The sequence below is a fragment of the Adiantum capillus-veneris genome, chromosome 21 (assembly GCF_014529385.1).
Source record: "Adiantum capillus-veneris isolate H3 chromosome 21, ASM1452938v2, whole genome shotgun sequence".
Lineage (NCBI taxonomy): Eukaryota > Viridiplantae > Streptophyta > Polypodiopsida > Polypodiales > Pteridaceae > Adiantum > Adiantum capillus-veneris.
Genome location: NC_140951.1, coordinates 67,313,940 through 67,334,309, shown reverse-complemented (window position 1 = coordinate 67,334,309; position 20,370 = coordinate 67,313,940). Strand labels below are relative to the sequence as shown.

The window sequence follows — 20,370 nt, the reverse complement described above, 5'->3', positions numbered from 1 at the left end:
AGGGTGTGCTATCATGAGACAAAGTTGGAAGAACACTGAACATCCACACATGCATAGACAGGTAGCAGCTGTGCTAAAAAAAGACTTCATTATGTGCCTCCTTGGCACATAAAAAGCTACAAGGCAACGCCTCAAAAGAGCCTCTTAACTTGATACTAGCAAAGCTCCTTTAACACATTTGTTGTCCAGATGACAAAAATGAAACAGAATGCTGGTATTACCAACCGCAATTAGAATGATGCTGACTTTCACCTACAGCATTTAGAAGCTGATCAAAACACAAGCCATAAAATTCTATCCAACAATAGTTGCCATATATGTCTTTAGATGTGATGTGCAAAAGGTTATTATTGATCCCTCCCAGAGTAAACATTGTAAGCATTGTTTGGAGCCAAGCAGCATAAAAAAGTATGCCTGAGATCAATACCTTGCGAAAAACTACTGCTAGTTGGAAAATCCTCTGAGTCTATCGCTGATGAGTTAAAGTGAAATGCTCCAGGAATCTGAACCAACAGATTCTCTCTCTCTCTCTCTCTCTCTCTCTCTCTCTCTCTCTCTCTCTCTCTCTCTCTCTCTCTCAAATAATAGGTCCTGAGTTCAACTCTCCTCGTCAAATAGATCTTTAAGGCCTCTTGGCATAGTTTCCTACAACGTTAAAACTCTCTTCTTCTTCATCTCTCTCAAAAAACACATGGAGATAGTCTGATTGACTATATGTTAATTTAGAAGCCATATTTGATTGCATGCAAATTTTTACACTTGATCAATGGAATCCGGAATTGAATCAGAGGACTTTGTGTATTGATTTTAAATGTAAAGAGAGACCCAAGCATGTAAACTCCAACCATAGTGTGGGACAACCATCTCTGTGCATAGACTTCAATCGGGCACCTATGTATATTGGTATGGTCAAGCAAAGGTTTCTGAAAACAAAGCTTCCCAATGATCCAACACTAGAATGCAGGTGGAAAGTTTTCAACCAATTCATTCGCTCGTGCAGAAGAATGCTTTATTACGAAGCACATGTCTCACAAGGGTGTCAATAAAAGTAGATCAAAGAAAAAATGGTTTGATACGGAATGTAAAGAAGCATGTAAGTACTTGATGGGTTTAGATACAAGCAGATATAAGTAAGACTATCAAAAGCATAATCATGCATACAAAGCACTTCTCCAAAAAACAAGGAGTTGAGAATTGAATCGAAATTTTTTTCAAGCTCAAGAGGAGGCACAAGCATGTGGAAAATTTTGGAGAAATATAAATGGAAAGTGTGTTGAGAGCTTTAGTGACTTGACCCTTACGGACATATATATGCATTGCAAGAATCTATATGAGAAACAAAATGTGGGAAAGATGTCATGTCATGGTTCTCTTTCATGTATGCCTTCTTTCTTTGCCATCGGAGATATATATGAAAGGCTTAAGAAATTGGCCACTCGCAAGGCAGGAGACCTTCAAGGTGTCAAGGCCGAAATGCTCAAATGGACAAGCAAGGAAACGCATTGTTGGATAAGTGATATGATTAACCTTGAACTTCAGCATGGCATGCCTCATGATTAAAGTATAAAATTTGATCAAAGCTTTACATAAAGAGGGACATGTGAACAATGTAAACAACTACCGGACTATAATGGTTGGTTCTCTTATGGCAAACTTGTTTGTGGAAACAAAGATTAGTTAATGGACCGAGAAGAGTGCCAAACGTGCATATGGACAACTAGGTTTCCAAAAACATCAGAGCACCATTCTCACTCTTCAAGTTCTTATGGAGGAAAGCCCGCTGAGAAGTAAAGGATTGTATTGCTGCTTTGTGGAATTCAAGAAAGAGAGGGAATTCTAGAATTTTTCATATGTATCATTGGTATCAAGCAAGGATACCTACTCTCACCAACTCTCTTTGGAACGAATTGGAACTCGACACTTTGAATCTTGAGTTTATGCAACAAGAAGGCATTGAAGAGTTTATGATTGGGAATGTGCTGATCATGCTTTTGTTGTATGCAGATGATGTAGTGCTTTTGCACCTTGGCCCATACTTTAGCAGATGCACAAAAGCTTATGAAGAATGTCTTGGAAAAAATTTCCTTGCATAGCGGGCTGATCGTAAATGGCTCCAAACCATAGCTTATACTGAAAAGAAGCCATGCATTGTGTACAATAAAGAGCCCCTTGAGGTGGTAGAGCACTTAAAGTACCTTAGCCTTGAGGTTTCGGCTAATAATAAATGGAATGGTTACATGTTTATGCTTGCTCTTATCAACCAAAACTCGCACCTTGCATAAAGCATACTCAAGCTTGAGAAAGGAATGAGAAAAGAGACTAGAGAGCATTTGGCGAAGTTCCGCCAAATGAATTAGAGACTAGCAAACAAGGCTAAATCAGGAGATGGGAAGAGGAAAAAGCCAAACAGGTGGACGGTAGTGCCAGCTGAGCTCACCCCGGACCATGGTGAAGAAAGGCCCAGGGCCCCAGAGTCGAAGGAACTCCTCTATGCGCTCCCGCGTACGGTCGGAGCTGCCCTGAAGTCTCTCGAACTGTCCCCTGAGAGTATGGATCAGCTCCAACCAAAAATCTTGAATTGTCTCCGCTGGTGGCATAGGGCAAGCCTCAAAGATGCGGAAGCAAAGAGCCTGCCGGATGAACAAGAGTGTCACGCCACAGACGAGCTCTCAACACACCTCTCTCTCACTGCACCACTCCAGTGGGGTAATCTCTGTAGCAGGCTGGAGTGTAGGACGACCCCCCTGTATCGCTATCATCCTGCTAGCTGCCCCCCAAGTGTATTGTCGTGCATTGGAAAAAGCTAGCATCAGCCGAAGCACCCGAAGCCAAACCTGTTGTGCCATAGGGCAGTCCCAAAGACAGTGACGCTGACTCTCCAAAGGATGGTCACAAGCTGCACATGCTGTCGAGAGACCACTGCGTACAAGCCAAGTCCCCACTACTGTAGCTCTATGTGCAACCAACCACTGGAACAACGTGACTCGCCGCGGCTGTCTAGCGTCCCACTTCCTCGCCCAAAAAGCTCACAAGAACTCAATTGTGAGACCCTCCTCTTGCCAATGAGGTGCTGCAGCACGATGAGTCTCTCTCCATGCTGCCGGTGTGTGACGTCCCAGTCGAACAATGTACTGAAAGAAAGGGACACCTGGATGCTCAGCTGAGGAGAAAGGGTCCCTCCAGAACCACTCTCTAGGATCCCACTGCACTCGTGCCGGTGGATAGCTCTCCAAAGCCCACAACCTCCAATGGCCTGTCTCAAGAGCTCCTGGGTCAGGATCTATGACACAGGTCCTCCCACACATGCCCACCACTCGGATTCTCTGAAAACAATACTCTGCAACCTGTGGGGCATCTACTGCGACTCGGTGTAATCGACCCTCGCCCTGTAGCTCGAAAAACATGGAGGGTATAGTCTCTGAGCAAGCCCGAACTACGATGAGGACCTCCAAACGCGTGAAGGCCCCCATCCATCTCGGCACTGCTGACTCGAGAGGTGTAAACCACTCAGCTGGTACTGCCTCTGTGATGTCCTGTCACAAACGGGAGCGCATAGCAATATAAAATATACTCGGATAAGTAAAATTTATCACTTAATATTGAAACCAGAGGATATAGAGAGAAATAGATAGAGTGAGAAGATCGACACAGTACCGGGGACCAAAAGATGGGCTGGTCCCCCCCTGTAATAGTATCTTTATTATTGAGGAGAAGTCTATACAAGCACTTGAACCGAACGTATTACCACGTTCTTTCTTGAATAAGACTTGATGGTTCCCGGAAGCCTTAGCTTCCGAATCCTAGGGCAAAACCCTATTCCAAGGAACTTCCGTTCCTTATTCCAATTCCTCGAGAATCAAGGTTCTCGCCTCTGGATCTCACCTTGCAGACTCAGGACATGGCATCCCTGCAACTCTTTTCCAACTCTCTTTCCAGAGTCCTCTTCCCGCAGAACAACTCTGCTATCTCGGACACGAAGTCCCAACTTCCGGATCACAACTTGAGAGACTACCTCTCTCCGATCCGTGGATCTACTTCCCAAACTCGGGTACGAAACCCCTGGGCTGATCTGGCTCTAGTTCCTCAGAGCGCTTTTCTCCTGCAGAGGCTCATACCTTCCTCTGCTCCTACTCCCTCACTAAGAGGAAGTACACCTGCAAACAAATACTCAGAGTTCATAACATGAAAACCGTTACCTTCAAAGTCTCGACGCTCGAAACGCAACTCCGTTCTCAAAAAGAAATTCCCCGGAAGAGATCTCTCCATAGAAAATCCTCTCTTCCAATCCTACACACAAAAGAGGTGCGTTCTCGGGTTCCTTCTCGTAAATGAGCCCCGTCTACGACGTTTATGGGCTGAAAACAAAGAAAAACAGCAACTTGTCGCGATGGAAACACGCTTCATAGGCACTTCTTCGCGAGGGAACTCACGCACTGGGTCTTGGTGACATCTGGTACACTTGGGACAGCCATGGGCATCACCGGCAACGTCTTCTTTACGGCTAAAATTTGCAGCAGCATCTCCTCCTTGCAAAGATTGGTCCTCCCCTCTGAGTGAGGACATGTGATGCTTTTATAGCTCCTAGCCACGGGCACGAATAGCTGCTCGCGTAGAGATCGCGGCCGGGTTTTTTTTTTTTTTTTTCAATTTTTTTTCCAATTTTTTTTCGTTGTTCTGCCAGAAAGAGAGAGAGAGAGAGAGAGAGAGAGAGAGAGAGAGAGAGAGAGAGAGAGAGAGAGAGAGAGAGAGAGAGAGAAAACGCTGGCTGATCTATTGCCTTATTTATCAAATGGCTGCCCACTTATCAAGTGGGCGGCCGGTCACCTTTAAAAATGGTCTGAATCTGTCAAAAAACTCAAGAAAACCTTATAAGTTAAAAACAATTCTTTCGCTGCACTTACCAGGCGTCCCTGGATGCAATCACACGCACAGTTGCAATGCAGACATAGACTTCCTCGCGGGAAAGCATTTGCTTTCCGAAAAGCAATTCCGCTTTCTCAAAAAGCATCCGTTTTTTCTCAAAGTTTCCGCTGAACCCATCTTCATTCAAGTGCTTGCTTTTTCCTTGTGCACAATTCTAACACAGTTCGGAATTTCCTCCCGACTATGGATATTCCCTTTCCGATGCACCCGTCACCCACCTTGTGACGCATCAGGAATACCCATCACCTAGTCCTTTCCTACCGAACTTACGGTACAATCTCCTTCACGATGCTCTATGTCACCCATCCTATGACGCATCAGAGATGTCCGTTCCCGAATGGTCGGATACTTCTTCCCGATGCTCCCTGTCACCCATCCGATGTGACGCATCAGAAGTACCCGTTCCTGGTGGCCTTACAGATATTCCCTTTCACAGTGCTCCAGTCATTACTCTGAATGACGCACTAGGAATATTTTGTACTCGGATATCTCCAGTGAGAAAAACCCTCTCACTTAAAATTCCAATAATTCATTTAGAATTATTTTTCCTTGGTGTTCCAAGCGAGAAAACCCTCTCACTTATAAATCCAATAATTCATTTAGAATTATTTTTCTGTCAGATAAAGCCAATTTGGCAACATCCTTCTCACTTATAAACAGTTGTCCTCAACTGTAGAGGTGCAACTGAACTGCCAAGGAGAAATCGGAAAAATTCCAAATCTTGCTCAATGGTGAGTTGAGCTAGTCCTTTCTCAAAAGAGAACTTAAAAATTAAATTAAACAAAAATTCAAAATTCCAATAATTCAATACTTAGCTTACCGGTTCCTGTCCTTAGTACCTCGAGGATATCCTTCACCAATCATCAAACTTACGAGCCATGTAAGAACTCGTCATTCACATCTTTCCAACAGATCAGAAGTTTTCTTTATCCGAGAATCTGTTAGCTCAATTCTACCTTCTCAATCCCGAGAAGAATAATTCCTCCTAGAAATCAATCTAGGTCTATGTCCTTGTGCATAACCTTGCGCTATTAGTCCTGAGGATATTAAACCTCTGGTGTCCTCCCGCATAGGGCATGTCAAGAGCATTAAGCTCATGTGAATCTTCCTATGGCAGAACAAGTGTGTCATCTTACCAAAGTAAGTTCTTTTTCCGGGCCTTTGCTTTGGGTAGGCCAATTGTTCTAATCCAAAGTTTCCTTATCTAAGACTCTGTTAACTTGATTCTGTCTTCTCAAATTCGAGAAGAATAATCTTCCTAGAAATCAATCTAGGTATTTGTCCTTGCGCATAATCCTACGCTGTTAGTCCAGAGGGTATTAAACCTCTTGTGTCTTCCCACATAGGGAATGCCCAAGTTAGAGCATTAAGTTCGATGTCTTTCTTCCACAATTTGCGATCACCTTAAAGAAGGTTCTTGTTCCAGGCCGTCGCTCAACGTAGGCAGACGGTTCCAGTCCGAAGATTCCTTGTGCACGGCGGCACTTCCTTCCGATCTATTCCTCCTGCAAGTTATTATCACCAGCAGTGTTTTCCTAACACCCATTAGCGTCTCTTCCTTGCAGAGGCCATCCTTGCAAGCATCTAGGACTCCTCGCAAAATCTTAGGCAGATAAAATTCTAGCCATATCATTCTGTGAACATAAGTTCAAACTCGGCCCACTTAAGGGCGAACACACTTTAGATCTCAATGATGTTCTCCCATATGTGGTTAAGGTAATTCTCACCATTTTTAAAACAGTTGGCGAATTTTACTCTTACGAACATAATAGTTCGAATTTATTCCAGCAGCGTGTAAATGCTACTTGACCTGCTCATGGAGAAACATATACCGCAACCAAAAGTTGCTACTGTAATGGTAAAGCACATAGCGTACTCAATAATCAACGACCATCAGAAAACCTCTTCTCCGTAGAGAAACTCAAATTCCTTCTACCGAACACATCTCAAATAGAGATTCTCGTGTCGGAATATCCTTGCGCGCAAAAAGGCGCTCAAGAGAGTATAACAAACTCTCGTCCAGTTCCTTGGCATAGGTCTGCATCTTCGTGTGTTATCCATGTACTCAAAAGTGTACATAATTCTTATGTTGTGTTAGAGTTTCAATGAACCTAGGAAATTACCTTCCCTTCGTAAGATCCTTAGAGCAAAGACGCTCAACTTGATGATCACTTGGCTCGATCTTAGAGCAAAACCCGCTCATCAAATAATCTAGGATTTTAATCCTTGGATTCCTCAAGCACAGGCCGTAGTCGTCGCTTGTTCCTTCCCTCCTAAAGAGAGTGTTCATTCACTTGTGCAAAAAGCACTACCATCTTCCCTTACCGTGTAGGGGGTGTGGGCTTAAAGAGTACTGAAGCTTCATGAAAGCTTTTCTTTGCTTGAAAGCTCAGAATGGTTCCTTCATAATTTCCTACCCGCAGTAGCAGGTAATTTGTTTGAGAATTACCGGATACCAGATCAATAGTTGACCTTCCGGCTAGTTAAGCAAACCAATTCATCTCAGAAAACAATGTTTCAGTTTGATCCTGCTCTCATAAACACTCAAGAGTGGTAGTCCCGGTTAGACATAACCATATCTTGTGCAAAAGAGCAAACAAGCACAATGCACTTTATGATTTCCTTAAAGATGTAACTTTGATTGAAAACCTACCCTCTCACTTAAAGTTCGAGGGTCTTCTATTCAAGAACTCATGTGTTCAATGATTCCCGTCCCACTACGGGGATTGGATTCTATGTACACTAAGGTGTACACTTTCAGCTTTTATTGCTGACTCTACCATCTGCTGCAAAGTATTTTGTAGATGCGTCTACAAAATTCGGGCAAAAGTCCTTTGTTGAATTTCTTCATCTTTCCTTCCTCAGAGAGGATCGAGAGTGGAGCTACCTTGGCAAGAGTGAACCACTACTTGCTTTGACTCACTCGTGTTCCTATTGGGCAAACCCATCCCAATCTTCTTGGATGCCTTCCTCAAAGTGTAGAGGAAAAAAATTTATCGAAAAATTCAGCCTTGAATTGAATCCAAGTCTTGTTGTAAGTTCCTTGCAGAGCTTTGGTATACCACCAAGTACTTGCAATCCCCTTGAGGTGTTTAATCACATGCCTCATCTTCGACGCTTTTTCAGAAATTGCCGTTTACAAAGGCAACTTCAAACTTATCGAATCAAAGCGGTAGCTTTCGGGGCATCTTCCCTTCCGTCAAAAGTATCAAACTTGACTAGAAGTGTTCCTAGGTCTAGAGACCTTCTTCATATCCTTCTCGGAACGACGGGATTTCATGGCTATAGTTCTGGATTGACGTTCATGAATATTTTCTGGATTCTGAAGAATCTCGAGCATTCCGCTCCTTGGATTCTCTAGGTTCTTGAGCATCATGCTCTTGTCGCCTTCTCAGAGAATCCCAAGCCTTGTGTCGACTTCTTGCAGAGAGAGAAAAAAAAATTCCAACTCTGCGAGCTTTTCCTTGCAGGACTTAGGGTTCTGCCTGCTTACTTCTCTCTTGGCTTGTAATGGCTTCTTCCCGTATCTTCCCAGAGTCGTCCTCCTTTACAAAGAAAGAGAGGAGACCATGCTCTGATACCACTGTCACAAACGGGAGCGCATAGCAATATAAAATATACTCGGATAAGTAAAATTTATCACTTAATATTGAAGCCAGAGGATATAGAGAGAAATAGATAGAGACAGAGAGATAGAGTGAGAAGATCGACACAGTACTGGGGACCAGAAGATGGGCTCGTCCCCCCCCGTAATAGTATCTTTATTACTAAGGAGAAGTCTATACAAGCACTTGAACCGAACGTATTACCACGTTCGTTCTAGAATAAGACTTGATGGTTCCCGGAAGCCTCGACTTCCGAATCCTAGGGCAAAACCCTATTCCAAGGAACTTCCGTTCCTTATTCCAATTCCTCGAGAATCAAGGTTCTCGCCTCTCACCTTGCAGACTCAAGGCATGGCATCCCTGCAACTCTTTTCCAACTCTCTTTCCAGAGTCCTCTTCCCGCAGAACAACTCTTCTTTCCCGGACACGAAGTCCGTACTTGGGAATCCCAACTTCCGGATCACAACTTGAGAGACTACCTCTCTCCGATCCGTGGATCTACTTCCCAAACTCGGGTACAAAACCCCTGGGCTGATCTGGCTCTAGTTCCTCAGAGCGCTTTTCTCTTGTAGAGGCTCATACCTTCCTCTGCTCCTACTTCCTCACTAAGAGGAAGTACACCTGCAAACAAATACTCAGAGTTCATAACATGAAAACCGTTACCTTCAAAGTCTCGACGCTCGAAACGCAACTCTGTTCTCGAAAAGCAATTCCCCAGAAGAGATCTCTCCATAGAAAATCCTCTCTTCCAATCCTACACACAAAAGAGGTGCGTTCTCGGGTTCCTTCTCGTAAATCAGCCTCGTCTACGTTTATGGGCTGAAAACAGAGAAAAACAGCAACTTGTCGCGATGGAAACATGCTTCGTAGGCACTTCTCCGCGAGGGAACTCGCGCACTGGGTCTTGGCGACATCTGGTACACTTGGGACAGCCATGGGCATCACCGGCAACGTCTTCTTTACGACTGAAATCTGCAGCAGCATCTCCTCCTTGCAAAGATTGGTCCTCCCCTCTGAGTGAGGGCATGTGATGCTTTTATAGCTCCTAGCCACGGGCACGAATAGCTGCTCGCGTAGAGATCGCGGCCATTGTTTTTTTTTTTTTTTCCATTTTTTTTTTCATTTTTTTTTCGTTGTTCTGCCAGAGAGAGAGAGAGAGAGAGAGAGAGAGAGAGAGAGAGAGAGAGAGAGAGAAAACGCTGGCTGATCTATTGCCTTATTTATCAAATGGCTGCCCACTAATCAAGTGGGCGGCCGGTCACCTTTAAAAATGGTATGAATCTGTCCAAAAACTCAAGAAAACCTTATAAGTTAAAAACCCATCTTCATTCAAGTGCTTGCTTTTTCCTTGTGCACAATTCTAACACAGTTCGGAATTTCCTCCCGACTATGGATATTCCCTTTCCGATGCACCCGTCACCCACCTTGTGACGCATCAGGAATACCCATCACCTAGTCCTTTCCTACCGAACTTACGATACAATCTCCTTCAAGATGCTCTATGTCACCCATCCTATGACGCATCAGAGATGTCCGTTCCAGGATGGTCGGATACTTCTTCCCGATGCTTCCTATCACCCATCCGATGTGACGCATCAGAAGTACCCGTTCCTGGTGGCCTTACACATATTCCCTTTCACAGTGCTCCCGTCATTACTCTGAATGACGCACTAGGAATATTCTATACTCGGATGTCCCCAATGAGAAAAACCCTCTCACTTAAAATTCCAATAATTCATTTAGAATTATTTTTCCTTGGTGTTCCAAGCGAGAAAACCCTCTCACTTATAAATCCAATAATTCATTTAGAATTATTTTTCTGTCAGATAAAGCCAATTTGGCAACATGTCCTGACACATGCTCGCCACCCCTCTCATGCCCCATAGCTAGCTGTTCTGAAGCTCCTTTGACAACCTGAGAACTGTAGCCAGACACCTAAAGTGCGTGGTGGACCCTCTCCCATGGGACCCCAAGAAACATGAGGCCTACTACCAATCAGGTGGCCTCTCTGAGTGCTGACTATGGGGTTGCAAACAAGGGGCTGTCTTAGGCGCTCCTTCGTGCAAGTAGGTTGGTGCTGCTCTAGGCCTCTTCGCAGCTGCTCCTAGGAGCGAAGCAAACTCACAGAAAAACGGTCCTCCAGTCTCCTGCTCGGGCCAACTTTGCGCATCTATGTGAAAATCCATCTGATCGTAGCTCTCTAAGGGCCTCCTGCCTGAGGCACTCTAGCTCTAAGCCGCTAAAGCAAAAACTCCTTCCAGGGCTCCTCCCCTGGAAGCAGGTCTTTGCTCTGCTGCGCTCGGTCTATGATCCCCAAACCCCCCTAAGAAAAAGGTAGAGTGATGATCTGCCAGGCCACTTTGGCCCATGCTATCTAAGTGTCGCCCCTGACCAAAGGAACTTCCCGATCAACCACTCTACCTGGTTGAGGCAAGAACTCAAAAAGATCCAACAAGATGTAAATGTACCACATAGTAGCCAACAACACCTGGTTGGACACTACAACTCTGCCTGCCAAAGAAAGTTGTGCCGAGCTCCAATGTAACGGCTTCCTCCTGATGGACAGGAGGAGGGGAGCAATCTACGGCTCAAGAGACAAGTCCAAGCCAACCTGACAGCCCAAGTATCGAACTACAATCCCTGGTGGGATCCATCAGAAACCCTCACCTGCAGGCGTAGGAGCACTGCCAATAGAGAAAGCCACTATCTTCCTCCAGTTGATCAGTGCACCTGATGCACAACAAAAAGTCTCGAATAGGGAGCGCTAAGCCGCGTAAACCAACCTGTTGTGAAACCAAAATCCTGCTCATTGCCTCAGCATAGAACAAAAAGAGGAAGGAGGAGGAGGAGGGCAACCCTATCTGACCGAGCGTGTGAGCAAGAGGGCAACCCTGTCTGACCGAACATGTGAGCACGAAACAATCTCCTCTACCTCCTGCCAAAAGCACCTGACTGTAGACACGTCTGTAAAGAGCTGACACACCTCTGATCCAGGCATCTGAGAAGCCAAACCTGCGTAGAATGCCCTCCAAAAAGTCAAAGTCAACTCTATCGTAGACCTCAAAATCGAGAAGAAGTATCATCGGATCCTCACCACGGAGGCGCGCAAGGGAAAATGCCTCCCAAAAAGTAAAGATGTTGTCAAGGATACTGCGCTCTTTGACAAAACCTATCTGGGTCCCATGTATAATGCTCTCTAGAAGTGGGTGAATCCTCAAACTCAGAGCCTTGGCAAGAATTTTGTAGGCTGAGTTGAGGATGGTGATGGGCCGCCACTGCCAAATCTCATCCAAGGAGCCACCCTCCTTGGGAATGAAGTAGATCAAGCCCTCACTCATGCTGTCATGCATCTCTCTTGTGTGTAGGATGTACTGAAAAGCGTTGCAAAGATCTGAGCCAAGCAAGTACTCTAAGAAAAAACTAAGAGTCAAACCATCCTCACCTGGACAGCTACCATGGGGAAGTGTTCTCAGGGCCGTGTAAAGCTCCTCTAGCTGAAGAGGCAGCTCAAGCCTCTGGCGCATCTCCTCGGTCACAAGACAAGGCATCTGTGCCCAAACCTGCTCTTTTGTATGCATCCTGAAGCTCTGATTGAGGCTCTACTGACAACAGGTCACGGTAAAATTTAGTGGCAACTGCACAAATGTCCTCTGGCTCTGAAGCAACTAACCCGTCAAGACTCCTCAACTGGCTGACACTGGCGTGCGCATGTCGGGGTCCCACTGTCTCAAAGAATGCCCCTGTCACTTTGTCACCCACCTAGGTCAACTGAGATGCTTGTCGATGGAAGCAAACTCATGGCACCTCTCCACTGTGCTGGCAAGCTCCTTGCAAGCATGCTACAATTGCTCTTCCAACCAAGGACTGTCTGCGTGCTGCTCCCGCATCCTCTGCAAGGAAGCAACACCCCGTCGGAGATGATGATCCTCCTCTCTCGCTGCAGCGAGGCGGGCCGCAGACTCCTTAGGAAAAAGCCGACTAAGATGAGCAAGTCCAGAGGCCACTCTGTCAGCAGGAGAGTCCTACGTGTCCAAGCCCTCAGTCCAAAGAGCCACCACTCGCTCTCTGAGCTCGGAGTCCAGCAAGACCCTCTCAGAGATGCGTAGCATCGTGCTCCCCCTCCTCTGTCTATCTGTCACTCTGAGGACCACTGGTGCATGGTCCGCAAAAGATGTCCCAGCCAGAATGCTAACTGTCCCACCCAAGTCACAGAAGTGGTCACTAGTGTAGAAGCGATATATCCGAGATAGATTCACTCCTCCCACTCTACGGACCGAACGACAGAAACAGGCTGTCTGAGGGCCTCACAAAGCCAGAGTGCTGCCACACATATGAAGCCCACAAAGTCTCTCCCAACTTGCCAACTCAACTCCATACACAGTAGTATGGCTACCTCCAATCCTGTCAGAGGAGTCCTCCAACATGTTGAAGTCACCCCCAATGCACCATTGCTCTGCCTGCGGCAGAGACTCTACAATGTGAGACGAAAACTGTGCATGTGCACTCGCCACATTGGGCACATAGATGTTCAGGAAGCCCAACAGACAACCCTGAACCTGCATAGTAATCCACTCAGCCCTGCCTGGCACAATGATACCTCTGTCCACAATGGCTTGCTGTGCCAAGAGTCCGCAATAGTCATACATACCCCTCCCTGGATGCCCCCAGGTCCAAATGCAGCTGACCAGAATGTCTCATACCACCCACGCAAAAGCTGACCACATCATCTAATGCGGCTCACACACAGATGATGCTCTTCTAGCATAAGAAGGTCAATCTTTCCTCCCACAAGGTATCGATGAAGCTCCTGACGTAGTCGACCCCTCTTGCACTGAAACTGGGGCCCACCTAATCCCTACACGTTCCATGAGACGATCCTCATGGAGAGTGAGAGAGAACTGATGCTGCAGCAGCGGCTAACCATGCTATCTTCGAGGCTGGCTTGGATGGGGAATAATCCGCATCCGAGCGTCCCCAAGATAGGCGTGACTGCAAAGAGTGTCTAACTCAAGCCCAAGAAGAACGAGCCGTATGCAAGGCAACCTCCTCTATCCAAGAGTCCTCATGTATGTGTACATAGCATGGCGGGCTCTACGTGTCAACAAAGAAGTGAACCACAATGTGTCTACATCCTGCTGAGTCTGGAGGTGTCACTCACTCTGGAGGTGTCACTGAGAACTTGGCCAACGGCCACACAGTCTGAACCAAGTCTCTAACCCCTAGGTCTTCCATGTGATGAGAGAACTCGAGGGCCTGTGCCTGCAGCCACTCTAACAATGAGTCCAAAGTCCACGCAGGCTGGTCCATGCCACATAGGGGAAAAGAGAAGCCAACTGTTGAGTCTAGGGCCTCTATCCCTCTAGTTGCAAAGAACAGTACATGGACTCTGAAGCAAGTTGCCTCAAAGTCTGGTGAAGGGTCGCCGAGAAACCGAGTAAAGTCGTAGGCAAAGAAATGCCAATGACGACGAATGTCGAAGCTCGTCAGTCCACGAGGAACTTCTGCAAAGGGACACGTCTGCACCAGAACGGGGGTTCACAAGAAAGGTTGTCTCTCTCTCGCCAAGCAACTCATGGCAAAAGCGCTGCCAAGAGATCTCCTAGCAGCCGAGGATGGTCTTGCCCCTTGGGTCGGCTGCTGCGAGGAAGGAGCGGGAGGAGATGTGGAAGGACGGTGGCTAGCAGGAGGAGGAGAGCAGGGGCCGGGAGCGGCAGAGGGAGGAGGGCGAGGAGGGGAGACGGAGGAAGGAGGCGGGGGGGAGGAGCAGAGGGGAGGGGGAGGGGATGTCGGAGGTGAGGCTCAGGTGGAGGGTGGAGCAGGGACCTCGTCATGCTGAAGAGGGTCGAAACGGTTCCCTGTGAGAACCCACTGTTGCTGGACTGAGCCTGGGGACCACTTTGAGGGCCAGGCTGGCATGGTGGCCCCTGTCGACGTCGACCACGAACCTCCTGCCAGCCCTCCTCCGCTTGAGCCCCAGGCTCGGGGGGTGGCTCTTCTTGCATACCCTGTGACTGTGTCTGTTGTCACAAAGTGATGACGTGGCTACTGGGAGCAAAAACCCTAATTTCTGCCAGAAACCCTAAAAATCCTGCAAACCCTAATTTCTGCCAAAAACCCTAATTTTCAGAAACCCTAACCCTAACTGCTGTCTGAAACCCTAAGTGGCTGGAAACCCTAAAATTGTTGGCGCCAATGCCACGTGGCAGCAGGTACGGAATCCCCGATTTTGCGGAGGCTGAAAATAAAGCACTAGCGACGCAATTTTGCTGGCTTTTTGCTACGCAAGGAAATTGGAGAGAGAAAAAGAGTTGTTTTGCTTTATTTTAATTGCTCTCATTGAGAGAGAGAAAGAAACTGCTTTTGATTTCAAGCTTTTGGGGCTCTGCTTTTGGGCATCCCTTGTAATCTTTTTATACGCGGTGACGGCCTCACTACTCAGAGATCTGGACGCAGAGTCTGAGAGTGAAACCCTAACCGCTCTTTGTACTTTGACAATTGATTTAATACATAAAGAAATACCGAAACAGGCGCCAGTCTTTGGGGCCAATATCTCTAGGCACGGAACTCCATCGGGCCAGTGCAAATCTATTGTGATCTGTGAATTGTTTTGAAGTGGTTATTTGGTGCTGTCGCGATTGATTCATGACTTGGAGTGTCCAAGTCTGTTACAGTGGTATCAGAGCACGGCCAATTTCTCTTCTACGGGAAATCCGATCCCCAATTTTTTCCCGCGGCACCTATGGCTTCACGCAAGGATCAGTCGACTCCCTCTGCATCTGGAGATGCGAGCAGGGATCACAACGAAGATTCCGGCAAAGAGTATGGCCCGCCTCAGCCTACTCAGGTAGAGCAAAGAGAGATGAAGCATCGTCAATTGATCGGCGATGCAACAAAGATGATGCTCAGTTTTGTGAAGGATTCGAAATTGACAAAATATATGAGCGAGACTTTTTTTCAGGAAGTGCATGCGCAGTGGCAAAAGACCACTACACCACCCCTGAAACCCCTCTCAAGAAACCTTCTGATCAAAAACAGTATTCGGAGAAGGAATTACAAGAGGTGGTGGATGCACGGATTGCTCAGCTTTTTGATGCGCAAAAGAAAGCCAAAAAGCACGGCAAAAAGCAGAATAAAAGCACTGACTTCCCGGGATATTTGGGTCGTCAATCGACTTTTGACAAGGCAAAGAAACAGAAGAAGCGTGTTCGATTTGAAGGAGTACCCAGTTCTTCTTCTTCTTCTTCTTCTTCTTCTGACAGTTCTTCTAGCTCTTCAGATTCGAGCGAAGAAGATAGAAAAGGTAAAAAGCGAAGCAAGAAACAAAGCTTCGGAAAGGGCAAGAAAAAGGCAAAGAAGGTTAAATCTCGCCCAGAGACTGACAGTTCTACTGAGGACTCGTCTACAGACGGCTCAGATTCCGATGACGGAAACTTTTATGCAAACAAGAAGAATTTTTACAAAGCCAACTATTATGACTTTCTCGAAGATAAAAGCAAGAAAGTCCAAGAGTTTAAGGAAGGTGGCCACTCGATCAAGTTTGATACTTTTTCAGGATACTCAGATGCTTCGAAAGCTTTGTCTTTTATACAGCAGTTTGACATCGCTTTCACGGGAGGATGCTATTCAGAGCACTCCAAGATTCGGAGAGCTGCCTCTTATTTTAAGGGGAATGCTTGTACTTGGTGGTCCACGCTTCTTTTAAACAAGACTGCACCAGTTAAATGGCTGAAATTTAAAAAGCTTTTTATTTCTTCTTGGTTGACGCAAGAATATGAACGAGATATACGAGTTGCTTGGAACCATCTTCGGATGACCAAGAAAGATACAATCAATGCTTATTGTGACAGATTCTGGAGCTCTTTTCTACCCGCCTCTTCATTCAAGAAGACCTCGTTCAGAGAATAGATTGAGCGGTTCACCTTGGGTCTACCTACAGAGATCCGAGATCACTGCTTGGAGCAGAAGTCAGCTTCTATTCAAGAGTTGATGAGTCATGCGAAGCGGGGCTTTGCCATTTACTCTGGCAGTATGGCCTACCCCACAGATGAGAACATGACACAACGAGCCGAACAGACTTCTAGGACTGAAAGTAGAAAGAAAAAGAGCAACCCAGAGAAAAAGGATGCACGACCCAAGCTTACTCCTCAGGAGCGAGCTCGATTCATCAAGGAGGGGAAGTGCTTCGGATGCGAAGAACATGGACACATCTCTGCAAAGTGCCCTAAAAAGGAACAGAAAGAACAGAATGATAAGGACGACGACAGGACTAAGAGTTCAAGAGCAACTGAGGAACGTGGACGAAAAGGCAAGATGAAAATAGGACTGATTCCAGATTGTGTGGGTACCGATCCCGACACCATGGATGAGAGTACAAAACTTTGCCGAGCTTGGGGCAAAGTGAAAGATCAAGAGGCCCTGATTTTCTTTGATGGAGGAGCCAAGGCCAACTTCATCTCACCGAAATTGACGGCGCGGCTCGAGGTTACTCCCGATCGGATGGGACCACTTGCGGAGGCAGTTCTAGCGGCACCTGGCAAGAACGTAGCCATTACACCTGTCATTGGAAAACTTCGGTTGCATTGTCAGGGGTATTTGGGGCATAAGGACTTCTTCATAATGCCTTTGGAGGGTTGTGATGTTCTTTTAGGGATTCCCTGGTACCACAAGAACAACGCCGTGGTCGACTATCGCGCAAGAAAAGCGACCTTGACTACAAAAAAAGGCAGAACAATTGTACTTGATATTAAACTGAAGGGCGAGTCTGTCCCTATTGTATCATCTTCGGCCATTTCAAAATTAATGAAATCCAGTCTGTTTGTTTACTCGATCTTTATAAAAGAATTGAGCGATAAGGATAGGACAAATATGTCTAAACTTGATAAAGAACGCCAAGATTTTCTCCACTCTCACGCCGATTGCTTCTCAGAGGGCCTACCAGGAGAGTTACCACCTGCTCGTCCTGAAGATCATACCATTGATCTGATACTTGGAAGCACACCACCAAACTGGCCACCTTACCGTGTGAGCCGAGCACAGAATGAAGAGATTATGAACCAAGTGAAAGACCTCTTGGAAAAGGGTCTTGTCCAGCCTAGTACTTCACCGTATTGCTCTCCAATGTTGTTGGTTTTGAAGAAAGATGGATCTTGGAGGATGTGCATCGATTATAGAGCTCTCAACAAAATCACCATCAAGAACAGCTTTCCAATTCCTAGGATCGATGATATACTAGACAGGTTACAAGGATCCTCGTGCTTTAGCAGGATTGACTTGAAGAGTGGATATCGTCAGATCCGAATCGCGCCGGGAGACGTCTACAAGACAGCCTTTCGGATGACTTTTGGGTTATTTGAGTTTTTGGTAATGCCTTTTGGCTTAACCAATGCTCCTGCGACATTTAACCGGATGATGGACAAGATTTTTCGAGAGTACAAACTATTTGTTGACACTTTCTTTGACGACATCATTGTTTTCTCCAAGAATGAGGCAAAACACAGAGATCATCTGCTTCAGGTCTTTCAGGCATTACGAGATCACAAGTTAGTGATTAATGGAAAGAAAAGTGAATTTTTCCTACCAGAGATCACTTTTTTGGGACACATTGTCTCTGCAGTAGCAGGAGTGCAAATGGACCCGGCCAAGATAGAGACTATCCGTGATTGGCCCGATTTGAAGAATGTCCATGAAGTGAGAAGCTTCTTGGGACTGTGTTCGTACTACAGGCGGTTCATACGAAAGTTTGCAGAGGTTGCTTCCCCTTTGCATGTCTTAACGCAGAAAGGAGTCCCTTTCTCGTGGGGATCCACAGTGGTGACTGCCTTTCGGACATTGAAAGAGAAATTGACTACGAGACCAGTTTTGACTTTGCCGGACTTGCAGAAGTCATTTGAAGTATATTGTGATGCTTGTGGTCGTAGTCTGGGTGCTGTCTTGATGCAAGGAGGCCATGTCATTGCTTACGAGAGCCGATTGTTCTCTAGGCCGGAGATGACAGCACATACATATGAGAAAGAGCTTTTGGCGTTATCCACGCTCTTACTCAGTCGCGGCATTACCTACTCGGAGCGGATTTTACTGTCTTTACAGACCATCAGAGTTTGCGCTACTTATTGTCACAGAAGCAGCTTTCAGAAAAGCAGATGCGGTGGGCGAACATCTTGTCACAGTTTCACTTGTAGATTGTCCATGTGCAGGGACAGAAGAATGTGGTGGCAGATGCTTTGTCTCGGAAGCCGTTGGTTCTGGCTATTTCTGCGATACATCATAGGAGCTTCGAGGATATGGTCGATCAGTATGCAATAGATACAGATTTTGCAGGTATTTCCACACGGATACGGGATGGGGAGACAGTAGCTGGATACTCCCTTTGGGAAGGCTACTTGATGAGAAAGACTATGTTGTGCGTTACACAGCCATTGAGGGAAAAGGTTATGACTGAATGCCCTGTCCACCTTTTACGGGTCACTGCGGCATTGCTACCACCATGAAGGGGGTAGAGAGATACTTATTTTGGCCGAGACTCAAAAAGGATGTGGAAGAGTTTGTGCGCAGTTGCTTAGTATGCCAAAAGGTCAAGTTTGACAGGCGTAAGGCACAGAAATTGTTACAGCCTTTACCCATACCCACGCCCATGGGAAAGTATTGCGATGGTTTTCATTTTTGATCTCCCGAGAACACAGAGTGGTCACGATGGTATCTGGACTATTATTGACAGATTTAGCAAACAGACTCATTTCATTCCAGTGAAGAAAACAGTCAAGCCGGATCACTTAGCGAGACTGTTTGTGGCCCAGATCTTCAGATAACATGGCATGCCTCAGACGATTTTCTCCGACAGAGACCCCAGATTTACGAGTTTGTTTTGGAAGGAAATTTGGGAGAACATTGGCACGCGGTTGCAGTTCTCGTCATCGTTCCACCCGCACACTGATGGGCAATCTGAGATTGCAAATTCAATGGTTCTAGATTTATTGAAGTCTTATATCTCTGATCAGAAGACTCAATGGGAAAAGTACTTACCTTTGGTGGAATTTGCCTACAATAACACGATACACTCTTCGATGGGGAAGGCTCCACTTGAGATTGTTGAAGGTGCTGCGAAGGTTCCACCCTTCCTAAGCACGAAAGATAAGATCTTTGAAGCGGATGAATATACGCGAGATTTGGAAACGGCTTTTGCCAAGGTTCGCGAGACTTTGCAGAAGTCTCAAGAACGACAGAAAAAGACTGCGGATCGCCATCGTCGCGATTTGAAATTGAAGGAGGAGGATTGGGTGCTCTTACGTTTTGAGAAGGCACGCCTACAAAAGAAAAAAGAAAAGGAGAGGCTTTTTCCAAAGCTCAGTATGCGATACTATGTACCTTTCCAGATCACTGAAAAGATAAATGATGTCTCCTTTCCATTGAAACTGCCAGATACTTGGAGGATTCACAATGCATTCCATGTGAGTCTCTTGAAACCTTTTAAGGGTGATGTGCCTGCTGATGGGGAGCCTGATGAGCAACCCGAAGTGGAAGAAAACGAGGAGATCCTTGTTCCTGAACAGATTTTGGCACATAGGGATACGAAGACTAAAGGTAAAGTCCGAAGGCGGTTCTTGGTTAAGTTCAAAAACTATCCTGCATTAGATGCGAAGTGGATGGAGGAGGAGGACCTAGCAGATACTCCTCAGATTGAGAAACTTTACCTCGATGCTTTTGGTTTAGCATAGTCTATTCCAAACAAAACCCAGAATTCAGCTTGGCCGAAGATCTGGTGCAGTGGGATGCACAAGAGGGGAGTCGCTCCGCTCCTTTGTCAACAGATGCCTTGATTTAGATACTAGAGTCACTAATGTCTCTT

At 46.2% G+C, this 20,370-nt stretch overlaps 1 protein-coding gene across 1 annotated transcript in view; it reads right to left on the bottom strand.

Annotated features, from left to right (window-relative positions):
* The window catches only part of LOC147431100 (uncharacterized), a 118,491-nt gene that overhangs the window by 12,074 nt on the left and 86,047 nt on the right, over nt 1-20,370 (bottom strand). The window contains exon 13 of the mRNA XM_086493746.1: nt 428-503. Within this exon, the coding sequence (XP_086349872.1) occupies nt 428-503 (76 nt within the window). The remainder of the gene's footprint in view (nt 1-427; nt 504-20,370) is intronic.